Source organism: Poecilia formosa, unplaced genomic scaffold (genome assembly GCF_000485575.1).
Source record: "Poecilia formosa unplaced genomic scaffold, Poecilia_formosa-5.1.2 Scaffold49, whole genome shotgun sequence".
NCBI classification, from domain to species: Eukaryota; Metazoa; Chordata; class Actinopteri; order Cyprinodontiformes; family Poeciliidae; genus Poecilia; species Poecilia formosa.
In genome coordinates this window covers 1,325,254-1,340,312 of record NW_006799988.1, presented here as the reverse complement: position 1 = coordinate 1,340,312, position 15,059 = coordinate 1,325,254, and the positions used below count along the sequence as shown (strand labels likewise).

General features: G+C 39.9%; 2 protein-coding genes across 3 annotated transcripts; both read right to left on the bottom strand.

The window, feature by feature from the left end:
- Positions 1-699: 699 nt before the first annotated feature.
- LOC103138395 (E3 ubiquitin-protein ligase RNF135-like) lies at positions 700-6,294 on the bottom strand. 2 transcript variants are annotated; one of them, XM_007552564.2, is made up of 8 exons: positions 6,050-6,294; positions 5,646-5,917; positions 4,265-4,582; positions 4,118-4,195; positions 3,084-3,165; positions 2,908-2,997; positions 2,152-2,196; positions 700-1,319 (listed from the first exon to the last, which is right to left on the bottom strand). In XM_007552564.2, exons 2-8 carry the CDS (start codon positions 5,901-5,903, stop codon positions 784-786), a joined length of 1,407 nt encoding a protein of 468 aa, XP_007552626.1. In that variant the 5' UTR covers positions 5,904-5,917; positions 6,050-6,294; the 3' UTR covers positions 700-783. The 2 variants fall into 2 exon arrangements, with proteins under 2 accessions (XP_007552626.1, XP_016527263.1); XM_016671777.1 differs by having other exon boundaries at positions 5,646-5,920; positions 6,050-6,293.
- A 914-nt stretch (positions 6,295-7,208) lies between these two features.
- On the bottom strand, positions 7,209-14,313 carry LOC103138394 (zinc finger and BTB domain-containing protein 14). The gene is made up of 4 exons (XM_007552563.2): positions 13,859-14,313; positions 13,470-13,600; positions 12,518-12,611; positions 7,209-11,196 (listed from the first exon to the last, which is right to left on the bottom strand). Exons 1-4 carry the CDS (start codon positions 14,106-14,108, stop codon positions 10,223-10,225), a joined length of 1,449 nt encoding a protein of 482 aa, XP_007552625.1. The 5' UTR covers positions 14,109-14,313; the 3' UTR covers positions 7,209-10,222.
- Between the last annotated feature and the right edge of the window lie 746 nt (positions 14,314-15,059).

Sequence of the window (15,059 nt, the reverse complement as noted above, 5' to 3'; positions counted from 1 at the left end):
GTTTAGTTCTCAACCCCCCATCCTGGTTTCCTTCCTGTGACTCCCCCCCACACCCCGACACTTAATGTTGCTCCCAGGAATGATTTATCAGAAATCCCACAAGAATTATTTGGTAATCTGATAACGACACACTATCAGATGACAAGAATTTTTTTTTTTTTTTACAGAGCCCAGGATTTTCAAAGTTGTTTTGATAAAATCACAAGATTTTACTTTCAGAATAATCTAATTAATTTTATGAATTCTTTAAATCACTGTAATTTGACTTTTTGTGTCACGTGTTCTTTATTTTTTTTATGACTATTAGGGTCATTAAAAAAAATACAATGAAGTCATATTTTGAGAAGAAATATTACGAGAATAAATCGGTAATGCTACATCTTCATTCGCATATTATTTCAACTTTACTCTTGTTAAATTATCACTTTATTCTTGAAATTTTATTTGAGTTTTTCTTAGTATGGCCCTAATACTCCATCATCATTGCATGCATGAAGTCAATCAAATCAGTGATTTAAAGAATTCATTAGAAAGTGAATTAGATTATTCTCAAAGTAAAATCTTGTAACTTTACCAAAACAACTTTGAAATGCTTAAAACATTCTTTGTCCATTATCAAAAAAAATATATATCTTGTTTTAATTTTATTTCCTTAACATTCATATTGTGAAAAATCAAAACCCAGAAAAGTTTACTTTATACGATTAAAAACCTCTTTATTTAAATATTTGTTCCTGAGGTGTATTTAGGCCACCAGACTCCATGTAGTTTGTGTCCATTTCCTCATGAAACCTTCACAATGGAGGCTCTGCTGGGCGGGTCGACGTGATGGAGGCCCAAACCCAAACACACAGGCTGCGTCAGCTCCGCCTTGAACTCGTGCAGCAGCGTCTCGGTGGCGCCCACGGCACTAAAGCCGATTCTGCCTTCCTCAAAGTTTACCTCCACCGCTATCCTGCTGCTAGGCAACGATCCGGGCAGAGCGGTTCTGTGTCCATCGTGGAAGGCGAACAGCTCGCCCTGTCCACTGTGGGACAGGCTCCAGGATTCCGAGTTGTGTCCGAATGCGCTGCTGCCGTCTCTGCTCCTTCGCGGGACGCTCCGGTAGGAGACGGCGATGTCCCAGCAGCCCTCGGCCTCCACCTCCCAGACGTGGGCGCCGGAGGAGAAGCACGGGGCGGAGAGCACCTGCGGGGCTTGGTCGAAGCGGCCGTCGCTGTTGGGATAATGCAGCGCCGCTTTGACTCTCTCCACTGTCCGGAGGTCAGCAGAAAGCCCAAGGAGACGACTGGCGGTGTCCAGGTCAAACGTGACAGTCCCTGACAGAGAAGGTTTTGACGGAGGGTCACACTCACACACGCTTTCTCCACATCTGTACATTCTTTTAAAGTAATTTTTCTCAAACTTTTTCAGGCTGAGGACCATTTAACTCATTAACAAACTCTCATCGACCACCTAACCTGACACGGGCCCCACAAAAACACCTTAAGCTGAAATGAAAAATATGAGTCTTTTAACTCATTGTCTTTGTCTATCCTATTGCGAAGAGTGGTGCTGTTTTGCAAATATGACTGGCCACGACAAAACCATGAACAATCTACACATGGAAATAAAAAAAAGCCCTAAAATAGCCCTAAAAAGTAAAATTTTCATTTTCATTATAGGGCTACTTGTAATTTATCAGGATAATAAAAGAATAACAGCATTTTGACAAAAACAAACTTCTTTTTTTGGCCCTGATATACGGTAATTTTGCTTTAGGTGTTAAGATGCTTTTAGCGAGCAGGGGGCGCATCGATGCTCACCGTCACATCCCACTCAGCTCAGCCTCAGACATGCCGATGACATTTTATGTATCATAATAGTTTTCTAAAAACAAAAGCTTTGCAACTCACCCTGAGAAACTGAAAAACATTCCTATGTACATAAATTCCTCCGATTATATAAATTGTCCTGGTGTTTTCGTTTCTTCTTCAGCTTTTCTTCTAAGCAATTTATTTGTTATTTTTAAACACAATCCTTTGGTAAGCTAACTGTAGCATCGTACTTTGAGCTCGCCTCACGGCAAATAAACTATTGTTTACATGCAGTACCTTGTTGACCGGTAGGGGGCGCCTGAGTCCCACCTGATTTAAAGGGACACAACCATACCTTCGTCTTCTGAAAGCCTCTTCAGAGGATGATCAGCCATGTGTCCTGTACAGGAAGAAGATGGGACTGAGTCAGAATGAACATAAGCTCCACTTTAAAAAAATAAGGTGTGTTTATTGAAAGTGTGTTGGAAGCAAATATTTACTGAGAGCAGGCTCCAAATTATTTACATTGACATGTGGCGCGACTTTGAACTTTCTGAGATGTATGTAGACAAATTATAGGTGTGGCTTTGTTATAGATCAGATCATTTACACAAGCACAAACATCTGCTAAAAACAGAAAATGGTGACCAGAAATCAGTTTTCCGCCATAGCTTTGGCGCCCCTTCTAACGCAGCACCCGTAAGCATCACATACAGTGCATACCCACTTTTTGCGCCGTTGCCGATACATTTTTGAGATGTGGTGCAGCACTAGCAGAGTTTCTCTAAATCACTTGATTTCCTAGCTTACAAACTCTCAAACTTTTTGTACTTTTCAAGGTTAGCTCAAACTTTCTGATGTCTGAAACATCAGAAAGTGTGTGTCCTCCCTCACTCTGTGGGGCATTTTTTTAAAATGTTTGAGTCAGAAAGTTGAAACTTTAAAACAACTAGTTGTTTTTCCATCTGTTAGTCTAACATTCCCTATTCACTAAGTATAACGTGGACACGGAGACTCAAGTCTTTTAGCAGACGCAAGCTATAGGCATTGTCTTTTCATCGTCAAACCCGATGTCGCTTGGTCTGATGTGTGTGTGACGGCGGAGTTTCACCTGCAATGCTGGAATAAATGTGATGCACACGGCTCTGCTGCCTCTCCAGCGCGTCTGCCAGCGTCTGGTTCTCCACAGAGTAGTGGTAGGCTGGTGAGAAACAAAACATGGATGTCAGCGGTTTTATAATGCAGAACGATGGTGCCCGGTTGAGAGCCCGGCATCGTCTCTCTCACCGTAGTAGAGAACTATGAACCACAGCGAGAGCAGGACCACCGTGACGCCGTTGAGACGATCAAGAGGGTTTCCTTTCAGTTTCTGGTTTGAAGAAGAAAAAAGAAAGTTGAAATCTGACTGTCAAAGACATTTTTGAATCATAACATTGTTTAAAATATCAAATGTAAGGCAAACTTTATTTCAGTTACACAAATCAATAAGTCTTTGAGCCGTTAGGAAAAATAAATATTCATTCCATTGAAACAATCCAAACAAATGGTGTTAAGGTCAATTTTATGCTCAAATTAAATGCTTAAACAAAATATACAAAGAAAGGTACAAAAAAAAAATTCTAAGAAATGTTGCCGCTATGTTTTCTGGCATCCAGTAAATAGAAATAATTTTGGTGATTCTATCTGACCTAAAGCAAGAAAGGTTTAGTCTGCTAGTGAAACAACAATGTGTCTCTTTTTACCAAGTGTGTGAAAATATACTGTAAACAATGTTTTCCAAATTTAGGCTTTGAATCAACGTTAGATTGCACTAGACTCCCCTGGATAGTCCAGAGAAGTGAGGAAAAGATGAAAGTACATCACTTTTAATATCCACCAGCCCTTTTCCAAAGAGGGGAGCGAAAGGGAGGATCCCACAAGTTTCAGTTTACTTCACAACTCTGGTATTTGCACCTGCAGACTGTTACCTTGGATGGTTCAAACCCAGTTCAGAAATACCCTTTATTACATGTTTCCAGCAAGCTGCCTCCAACATGAAGGGTGCTTTATAGCTATAAAGGTAAAATTGCTTGCTTGATTGATTGATTGAAATAAAACAAAGTTTGACATAACGATGCAACACTTTAAGACTGAAAATTGCGTCTATTCTTAGCTCAGGTGCAGTCGGATTGGGTGGAGAACATCTTTGAACAGCCATTTTCAACATTTCCCAAAAAGTTCTAACACGTGGTTATTCTTTGACCTAAATCACTGTGTTGTAGCTCCAGCTGTAGACCTTCACTCTAAGTCAAACCCAGTGAGCTTCAGAAAACATCACTTACCTCATGTTGGGTCCTTACAGCATTTATAGACTCATTCATTTGCTGCTGGAGCGTTTTAAAGTACTGGTCCATGTAGTCCTGTTGAATAAAGACACCCTGATTATCTTTCAGCTGATGACGCTGCTATGGGAACGATGCTGAACTCACAGTTAGCTGTCGTCGCAGGACGGCGGAGGCGTCCGAGGCCGAGCCGAGCTGCTTGCTCTCCAGGGCGCACATGTTACAGACGTAGCGCCTGGACGAGCAGCAGTAGTACCGCAGCACCTGGTCCCGGTGCTGCGGGCACTTCCTCTCCAGCAGGTCGCTGAGCGGATCTACCAGGGGGTGACCGGTGAACGCCTGCAGCTCCAGGTGGTCCTTCATGTGCTCCCTGCACAGCGACACCTCGCACTTCAGGCAGGACTTGAAGGCAGCGGTTTTTGTTTCGGGGCAGCAGTCGCAGTAGACGCATTCGGCCAGCGTCTCCTGCGAGGAAGTGATCAGAACAGATACACTCAGACTATTTTAGAAATTGATTTTTCTGTCGATTATTCTGATGATTAATCGAATGAAAAATTGGAACATTGAACATTTTTCGTTTAATCTATTAACTCTTATTTTACACAAGGTTAGAATCCTTAAAAAATGTTAACAAAAACACAGTTTAATTGTTTTGGGGGTTTTTTAAAGTAAGAAAATACAAATTTTATTGCTTAAAATGCAATAAAGTAGCATTGATCATATGTAGTAAGGGATGCGTCTGCAGCTAAAAAAGTACTTCTAACATCAGCATGTGAAAAGCTTGGCTCTTTCTGCTTTACTAAACATCAACACAGTGTAGGACTGATCTGTTGATTCATTTTTGATTAACCAATTAATGATTGGATAGCAAAAGGTATTTAATACCTTTATTTTACAGAATTTGACTCAGTTGAAGCTAAAAGAATTCAGGACTTCAGTATAGAACAGATTTATAGACAAAAAAAAGTTTTTTTTTTATCTTAAATTTATTTTTTGTACAGTTTTGGCTTAATTACTGCTCTGAATAGAATACAATGGACTTTATTAATCCCGATGGGGACATTTATTACTTTCTGACAAGCTACTTTATCCATTATGCATAAATAAATAAAATAATAATATAAGTTGCTCTTTCAACAACTGGATTTTTTTAAGTCTTGATACTCTAGTTAACATTATTCCTTGCTAAATTAGTTGACGATTATTCCAATAATTGATTCATTACGATTAATGTGATTAATCGTTTCGGTCCTCCTAGATACATTTTCCGTAGATTAGCTCTGATTGGTAAACAGTACTGAAAAATCTACATTATTTTTATGTTTTCTATTGTTGTTTTGTTCTGTAAATGCACCATGCAAGCACTGTGTTGAACTGTTCTAGAGTTGAATAAAAATCAAAGGTTAGAGTTAGAGGCATATGTCGTATGCATGTCCGACTTCAAAGAAAGCTGTAAATTCATATTAGGCAAAAACAAAAACAAAACAAAAAACGTCTGGTCCGTGCACCTGAATTATCCAACACATACCCTCCTCTTCTTGATCAGCCTGAAGTCCTCTGCGATGCTGGCCAAGGCATAGCTCTTCTGTAGCTCTACGACCTGTCCAAAGTCCGCCCTGCAGTCCGGGCAGCGGAAAGGTGAGTCCGTGGAGTGGTCCAGCAGCTTGGTCAGACAGTCCATACACATGCTGTGTCCACAGGGCAGCTGGCGGGGATCCTTGAAGGTGTCATGACACACCGTGCACCTTAGCAGTTCCTCCCACCGGGTTTGGTCCGTATCTTCCATCCTTGACTCCTCTGCTGCTGAGCATGAGTAGAGAGTTAACTACAGAGATATTACCACCCTCCTGTGCTGTTGATTTAGTTACCACTGTATTTTGGTTGTTTAGAATAAGTTGTGAACTCGGGCGTTAAAAATGCCTCATTTCTTACCCAGGCAGCAAAGGGTGGCCACATCGGTGTTTCTTTGTTGAAGTTTAGGGTGAAAGTGAAAGCGGAGTGGAAACTCACAACTCTACTTCCTGGTGGGGCGGGGCCTATGTGACGGCCCTAGTTCAGTCCACACTTGAAATGAAGAATAGCTTTTCTGAACACAAAAAAGTAGTCCAATGATATTAACATGATATTTTAGTACGTCTTTTCTTAAAAGTTGTCATTTACGTTGAGTTTAGTCAATGAGAAATCCTACAAGCACGTTGTCTACAGGTCAGAAAGTGCGCAGATAAAAGCGTGGCTAAGGACTATACGTCATCGCGTCCGCCATATTGTGAGTGGCAGATTTTATAGACGCAGTTTTCCAAAGAAATTAGTTGCTAAAGTTTATATTGAAGAAAATTGTCATCATTTTTACATAGAATTAGCTAATTTTAGGATTAATTTTGAACGAGATCTCCTAGTCATAATAAGGCAGACCAACCTTATTATGCATTTTAAGAATGCGCTTAAAATGTACAACTAATTCTAGTTCTAATCTACAATTATTTTACAGTAACTATAATGCAACACAAATAATAAATACTACAATAATTTAACACTATAAAAAAATTTACTAGTTATGAACAAATTAATCAAAAGACAGATGTGCATTTTTAACAAAGGTTATGTAATAATTTCCATAATGTATTATAATTAATACACACTTTAATAATTAAAACACTTTTTATCCCTTTATGTAAATAATGAGGAAATATTGGAACTGAACTAATATACCAAGTGTAATGCCAGGTAAATAAATGTATGTCCATATTTACTCATTTTCAAAGCACAAACTTTCATCTATTAGGATTTCACATTAAAAATTTCTTATACAAATAAAATACCGAAAAGTGTTGCCAGTGTTAAACTCACCTTTGATCCAAGTTTGTGGTTGCTATTTCCATCTCACCTTTATTAACCAAAAACATGTGATTCTTTTAAGTACTTTTAAAAGTAAATTAACTTTCTAACCTATATTTTTTAAATATAAACTTGCTGTTCATGTCTTTAGAGTTTCTGACTTCTAAATTGGTTGAAACATCACAAATTACACTGCAGTTTAGCACAATTTCATGCTTTGATGCATTTAAAGTTAAATAAATCTTTCACAAAATTCTTCTGTTTTACAAAAACAATTTATTTACCAACAGCAGTTAAAAAGCAGATGAAAAACAGACTTTTGTCAATATAAAGTATACATCTTGAGAACCGTAAAAACTTTTGAAAAAGTCTTTGCAAAGCACATATAAGATTAGATTCATCGTTCGTTTAGATTTAAATGTGTTTAACAATAAAAACCTATTATAAAGAAAGCTTGACAACTCATCAAGGCCATTCAGACATGAAGTTATAATCTCACGGCAACACAACCTAGAATGTTCTCTAGATTGCTAATTTTTTCTGACCTGACTAAATCCATAAATGAAATGTTTTGAAGAACATCTTGTTCTCCGTACACAGAGAGATAAATGATGCGTCAGCTGAAGAAAATTCCTGAGCATTCACCGGAGTAGTTCATATTGCAAATCCCATATTTTAACTTCTTAAACCTGCAGGTTTGACTGAATCCTTGAGCAACTTTAAAAGACAACCAACGTCTGAATGACCGTAATGAAGCAGTGGTGATGGTTCAGTCCTTCATCTCTGGCTTTAGAAACTAACCAGCCTGGCAAAAAGTTTTTTGGGGTTACGTCTATATACATTCAGTAATCTTTAAGAAAAAAAAAAAAACATAAATGTAAGGTTAAAAAAAAAAGCAGTAAAAAGTAAATAAAAAATACACAAGTACACACATAAAGTTTAGCATCTCAGAAACTGCTTGGTCCCGTTACCCAGAAACCCTTGCTGGTGTTCTCCAGGCAGAGTTCCTCGTGCAACAACAGACAAAACACTGATTTCCACAGGCGCTTCCACTTCCTGCCTCAGTATTTCCTGGTTTACGCAAAACATCTAAAGTGGGAAATAAGGCGTTTTTAAAAAATCTTTTCATTTACTAACTTTGTTCACAGACTAACTTCACTTTCATATCCACATGTCACCGTTTTCTCCCTTTCCCATAAATAAACTATGGACTTAAGACTTTATCTAGCAATAGGTTTTTCTTTGTGATCGTTGAGATACGTGTTCATACAAACAATAAACTGTCACACACAATAGAACTATGCTATTTTCTTAAAGCTTTGCATTTGACATTATTTCTATTTACTTTGGTTCTGATCTGTTTCCGCCACTTGACTCATAAAATCTGAAAGACTATGACCGGTTAATAAAAAACAAACAAGCAAAAAAAAAAAAAAGAAAAAGTCAACAAAAATGATCACAGTTACCACCATGGTCCATATAAACAGTCATGTGGCAGATGGCTCCATTTCATACCCGAAAAAGGTCGAGGACACACAAAAAAACAAAAAAGAAAAACACAAACTATACAAGGGCGAAGTGATCAGCAGCTGGAATAACACTAGAGCTGAGGAAGTTAATGCTAATAAAAAGAAATAAAGTAAGGAAAGCAATGATATTCCCTTTCATAGGATGGTAATTAGCCTGGTTTGTTGTAGAGAACAAAAACCACACATATGGCAAAAAAAAAAAAAACTTGAAATGGATCAGTTCAGTTTGTAGAAAGCAAAAAAGGAAATAAAACAACCCGTCTAAAAACTGCAAGTGAGTCTGCACAGTGCATAGCAACCTGCTGCACCTATCCGATTGTGAGGAACCATAAGCTTAAAAAAGTTAAAAAAAAAAAAAAATAATAATAATAATAATCTGAAATTTCATCAAAGAAGGTCTTTAATCATGTGACCAAAGACAGTGACCGTTTTCAGTTGGATGTAAAATTTGGACCAACAAACAAATGCAAAGATTTTTTCTTTGAAGGAAATCAAATGAAAGTAGGCCTTGAAGTGTTGCGACACAAAACTGAAAGCAAATGTTGTAAGTTATAAGAAAGGAATGGCCATTTGGCAAAAAATGAGAATGTCAGCAAACTTTAAGAAATCTACATTCAGAAAACACAAAGGCAAGCCATCAGATTCATAACAAGTCAGAACCTTTCCCACAAACAGAACCTCTTTAGCTGCCTGGTCTGACTGAGAAAGCACCAATAAAAGTGGCATTGTGAAACCAAAGAAGGCCTGGAGTGGAACTTAGTGGGGACAGAGAGAAATTAGTGAAATTAGAGTCAGATATCTTATGTCTTAAAGGGTAGAAACACTCCACAGATTCTTCACAAAACCCTGTGAGCTGCTCTGTGTTGGCAATGGGCGACAAAGGATGCAACTCAAAGGTCTCGTGACGGTCGTCCCGGTGCATTTTCTCTTAAAACCGTTGGGAGGCTGATCAATCCCGTCGCAACAAACTGCCAAGAGAGCTAATCATTACCAGAGTCAACTACTTCGACTCAATCACGACCGCACTGTCCAGCTCAGAGTCCTCTCAGAAAACACACAGACACACTCTCAAGATGTTTGAGACGCTCCGTGAAAGGGTCAAAGGTTACACAAAGCTTTTTGGAATAAGTCGGTTTCAAAAAGCCAAAGTATGTTCACGTCACATCCGTGGATTTTAAACAAAGGACGGAGCATTCACCTATCCAATCGCATTCGCTGGGCGTTAAGAGCTGATCTGAACTCTTCCTCGCTCCAGAGCTGAAACTCAATGACCGGACAAATCCAAGAGGAAAAACAAGTAAAAAGTAGAAAACCACATTCAGCTGTGTTCAGACAAAAATGACCCCTGGACACCAGTAATGGTGTCGCTACAGTAGAAACAAAATATCAGGAGCTGATATGGATTAGTTACAGCTTAAAGCAGAGGTCTCACACTCCAGTGTTCAAGGGCCGTGTTCTGCAACTTTTAGGTGTCTCTTTGCATTCAGCACACCTGGCTCCAAAGTTAGCTCATTAGCGGAGCTCAGCTGGACTGAATGTTAGTGACGCCGTTTCACCATTGAAGTCAAGTGTGTAGGACAAGAGACGCATCTAACAGTTGCAGGACTCCAGCCCTCGAGGGATGCAGTTTGAGACCAATGGCGTAAAGTGTCCTTTCTTCTGCTTTAGAGGACGGCCGTCTCCATGAGCAGTCCAGTGTTAGCAGTCTGAGGTAGACAGTGGTGCGTAACCGCAGTCGCCTTCACAGCGACAAGCCGGCGATCTTCCTGAACGAGGGCACGAAGAAGTCGCACTGGCTCAGTTTGTGTTTCTCCATATTCCTCATGATCCGGAACGTCTTCCCGCAGGTGGTGCAGCTGAAAGGCTTCTCTCCGCTGTGAAACCGCAGGTGCGCCTTCAGGTTGTCCCGCAGCCGGAAGCTTTTGCCGCACTGCGGGCAGGCGTGCGGCCTCTCGCCCGTGTGGAACCTCAGGTGGCGACGGAGGCTCTTCCTCAGCGCGAACGTCTTGGAGCACTTTGAGCACGCGTACGGCTTCTCCCCAGTATGGAAACGCTCGTGCCGCCGGAGGATCTTCCGGCGCTTGAAAGCCTTCCCGCAGTTGCTGCAGACGTATCCGTCACGGGAGTGCGTGACGATGTTCTGGAGACGCCAGACGTCGTTGTCGCACCTCGTGAAGCAGCAGAGGCGATGGCCCGTGTGGGGACCTTGGTGCCGACGCAGGTCTTTGGGGATAGTCCTGCCAGATTTGTTGTTGGCGCTGAGAGTTTTCGCGGCATCGTCACCCTCAGTCTTCACCTCTGGTATTGTGAGCATGTTGACCAGCTGTACCGCGCAGGGGAGAAGCAACTTTTGATCTGGAGAGGTGAGCTTCAACTTCATCTGCAGATGGTTCTTGGAGTCTTTCGGCGAGTGGATCCGCTCCCACACTCCGACCTGTGCCGGGGTCACGGCCCCGTCGGACGGCGACGGGCTGTAGGCGGTCCCCTTGGCCGTGCTGACACAGGCTTGCTGGGGCTCAGCTTGAACGGGCTCCTCTGAACTCTCAGCTTTAGGAGCCAAAGAGTCTGGCGCAAGGATTAAGGGACAAACAAACTTCACTGACTCCCCAGAAGTGGCATGTCTCGTATCTGGTTGAATCAGAAGAGGCTTCTGCTTAGCCGGTGATATTTGGGTAGATCCACATTGCGACGTTCCAGAACCTCTGTCTGTAGAGACTGAAATGCAGCACAGTTTCTATCATTGCTATGTTTAGTGCCAACATACACAAGTTCAAAAGCACCCTTTGACCATATTTTCTCCCTTCATGAACCACAAAAAACATTGTGAAATTAAATGGAATATAAAGCTTGGCTTCAAAATGTTTCACTAAAAATAAATGAAAAAAAGAAATAATAGTGAAATTATGTGGTATATTTCACTCTCTATCCTAACAGCCTTAAAGAAAATCAAGTGTAATCAACTGTAACTAGATTAGATATTTTCACAAATTCAACACTTTTTTCTGTTTTCTTTAATGGAGAGGAGGTCTCAAAAAAGATTTAGGTTTAATCTTTGACTGGGACATTTTAGTACATGAATACGATTTGATCTAACTACTTCATTTGGAGCTCTGGCTGTATGTTCAGAGTTGTTCCCTTCGCCCTATCATAACATTTTTTATCACTTCCAATCAAAAAATGTAACTGATTTTAAAAAAAAAAACAACAATAAAAAAAACGAAACTATTATTATCATCCTCTTCTGTGCCTACTTAATCCATTCATGGTTATGAGATAGAACAATAAATACTTACCCAAAAATAAAAAAGGAAAAAAAACCTAATGCTTTTAAGTAAAAAAAATAAATAAATAAACCAGGTTGATCCGTAGAACAGCTGAATTTATGCTGAGATTAAGTAACATAATAGATGTACTCTCTCAGTGAGGGTGCAGAATGAGGAATATAAAAAAAACTGTACCTCTGCTCCAAATGAGTTTGTGTCTTTCAATACACAACTAATAACCTGCCTTTGTCTTACGGTTGACTGAATAAATACAACTCGGCTCTGGTCTCACCTGGAAGTGATATCGCCAAATAGAAGAAGCTGAATGCAAATGACCGCCACACTTTTCAGATTATCAGTCACGTTTCACGTCACAGATAAGGACTACATTGTGCTAGCTTCTCAGACAAACTGATAAAATAATTTTGTGAAAATGATAAAGAGGAGTAACTTTCACCAATTTATCAGAAGCAATCTGATTGAAAAGCAAATTTCAAATGTGAAGTTTCCAGTGTCGTCGACAAGTAAAGTTGAGTACAGCTTTAGACTTGTACGTATTTCTACCATGAGAAATAAAGTAAAGCGACAGTACAATTACCAATTTATAAGAACATATTGCATCCCATTCTTTTACCGGTAGCTCACTGTAACTGTAGCTCACCAACATTGTGAGGAGCGTTTTTTTTGTTTTGTTTTTTTTTTACTCCATCAAGATCCTGTTATTTTTGTTTTTCAGGCTACAGCAATGTGCATCCGTTCATGTGAGAGCTTACCAGGCAAAACATCCCTTAGATGAGCATCATCATCGGTGAGAGAGTCAAGCTCAAGGCCGCTCAGCTCCAACGTATCCACAGAATCTGCTTTAATCTGGTAAAATAAGAACAGAAAAATATAGAACTTATTAGACCTAGTGTGATTTCCTGTTTAAAGGCAAAATGTTAATGAAATAATTTATTTCATTGTTATTTGTGATGCTCATTTTCTGATTGGCTTAAGGAGCTGCTTTGCATCTAAAGCAGGAAATGTTAATGGTTTTAACAAGAAAAAGACCAAAGCAACTGTCCAGCAAAAAACAGAACTGCAGGAATAAAATAAAATTTGATGTGACTAATATGAAATATTACATATTTGCTTATAATCAAAAGAGATTATTGTGATAAAAAAAAAACAATATCTGGTAATAAAGTCACAACAAATTGTCAGATAACAAAATTTGCCGCTACAGGACTCATGGCCATCTAATATCAGATATATGAGGCAGCATTTATGCTAACGTTTTAATAATTATTACCCATTGAATGGTGGGTAAAAAAAACATTCTAAGAATTGATGTTTCTTTACATATTTTGTAGCACTGTCTGTAAATGTGCAAAAGGGCTCCACCGCCAGAGGTCAATGCTCTTTGGGGAGCCATGATAAGGAAAAGTTTGGGGACCCCTGTACTAGCTCACTTGCAAACAAGTGCAAGTACTGGTTACCTAGTTACTTGTTAACATGCCACGTTGCCTCATAGCTTCTTAAAAATAAAACAGCAAGTAGCAAGGAGTGAAAACTGTGGATAAAACAGGAGAGGTCATGTCACTACTAGTTTGGAAGTATTTCAGATATTTAAAACAAACACACACAAAAAACCGTAATAATTATCGATGTCGACCGATATGAAATCTCACATCGTCCAGCTCCACTTATACGTAAGTGATTTACAGCCTGTAAGCCCCCACAGACCTGATCCTCCTGAGGTGCCCAATGAGGGTCAGTGTCTTCAGCCAGAAGGACTTCGGACGGAACCAGACCGCCCTGCACTTCCACATTGTTGGTCTCCCACAAGCAACTCGCACCAAGCAGAAGGGAAGAGTCTGGAGAGTAGAATAGGGGGAGGGGTCATGACACCGAAGGAAATGTGTTCTTTAGCGACAGAGATTACTCGGAGAACTAATCCGGTTCTGCAGGAATAACTGATGCATACAAGATAAGCAAAAATGCACCGATTGCTTTAAGCATTTAAGCAAAAAAGAAAAGAAAAGAAAAGTATTCTTCGGGTTTCATCATGCAGCAAAGCAAAGCATTAATCCTATCTCATCATTGTGCATGGAAGCCAAAACACGCAAACCCACCGAGCTCCACCGTTGTTTTGATATCCTCCTCCACTTGCACGCCGATGCTTCGCTTGCTGTCCCCGTTCCACACGGCGCAGAGCGACTCCAAGCTTCCGTGTCGCTGCTCTTCCTCTGCGCGGCCCGCGGCCACAGGCTCTGCTCGGTATCTGCTCTCAAACAATTTGATCAACTCCACCGACGCCGCCTTGACCAGAGCCCCCAGCACCGTCTCCACCTGCGCCTGGATGTTCACGACGTCCGCAGACATTTTGGCCCCAGTGGCTTCACAGAAGTCAAGAGTTTATCCCCGAAAAGCCCGTCCTAGGCGGAAGTCACCATTTAGCATGTATTTACCAACCACAGTCTGACCACATGGCCTTCTCCAAAGGGAAGAGGCGTGTTTTGGGTTGAGCGCATGCGCATCAAAACCAGAGAGCAACTGACAGGGACGGAGCAAAGATATCTAGAGCCCCCGGCTGAAAGTCTGCAACACACACACACACACACACACACACACACACACACACACACACACACACACATATATATTATTCAAATAAATAAATGCTTTTTGAAATTACACTGTTGGCTGATCATGTAAATTTCTAAAAGAACCTTTAAAAAAATCTACTATAGATAATGAATTAATATTGAATTGGTGGTACATTTAAATTTATATTCAAAGTTTGTTATCATTTGTTTTATTTATCATTGTTTTTAATTTAGCTTTGATATGGCTGAAATTGACGTCTATAAATATAAATCATAGCATGACACTGCCTTAGCATTAATATATTTACTGCGTTATAGTTCACTATATTTTGTTATAGTTCACTATATTTTTTCCTTCTTTCTTTTTTGAACATTTTGAAATGTAATTCAACAAAACAACACAATTCTGGAAGACAATAAAGCACAATTTTGCTCAACTTGGTATTTCAGAAGGAAAATAACTTTACTGTTATGCTTTAGATTGCTAAATCAGCAATTTCTTGTAAATATACACTCCAGTAATACTGGGCATTTCAGGTCATACCCTTAAAGGGTTAAGTCAGATGTTTTTTGCAGCAAGTTAAAGCTATTAGCAGTAATACACCCCTCACCTGTTGTAGACAGATGTCATATCACGATAAGATTCATAAAGATGAAAGTAGTAGAGGTAGGAGCAAGTTAGACTTTAAGTTTTGATTTTTGGTTTGATCTGCTTGCCCTCCTTTCC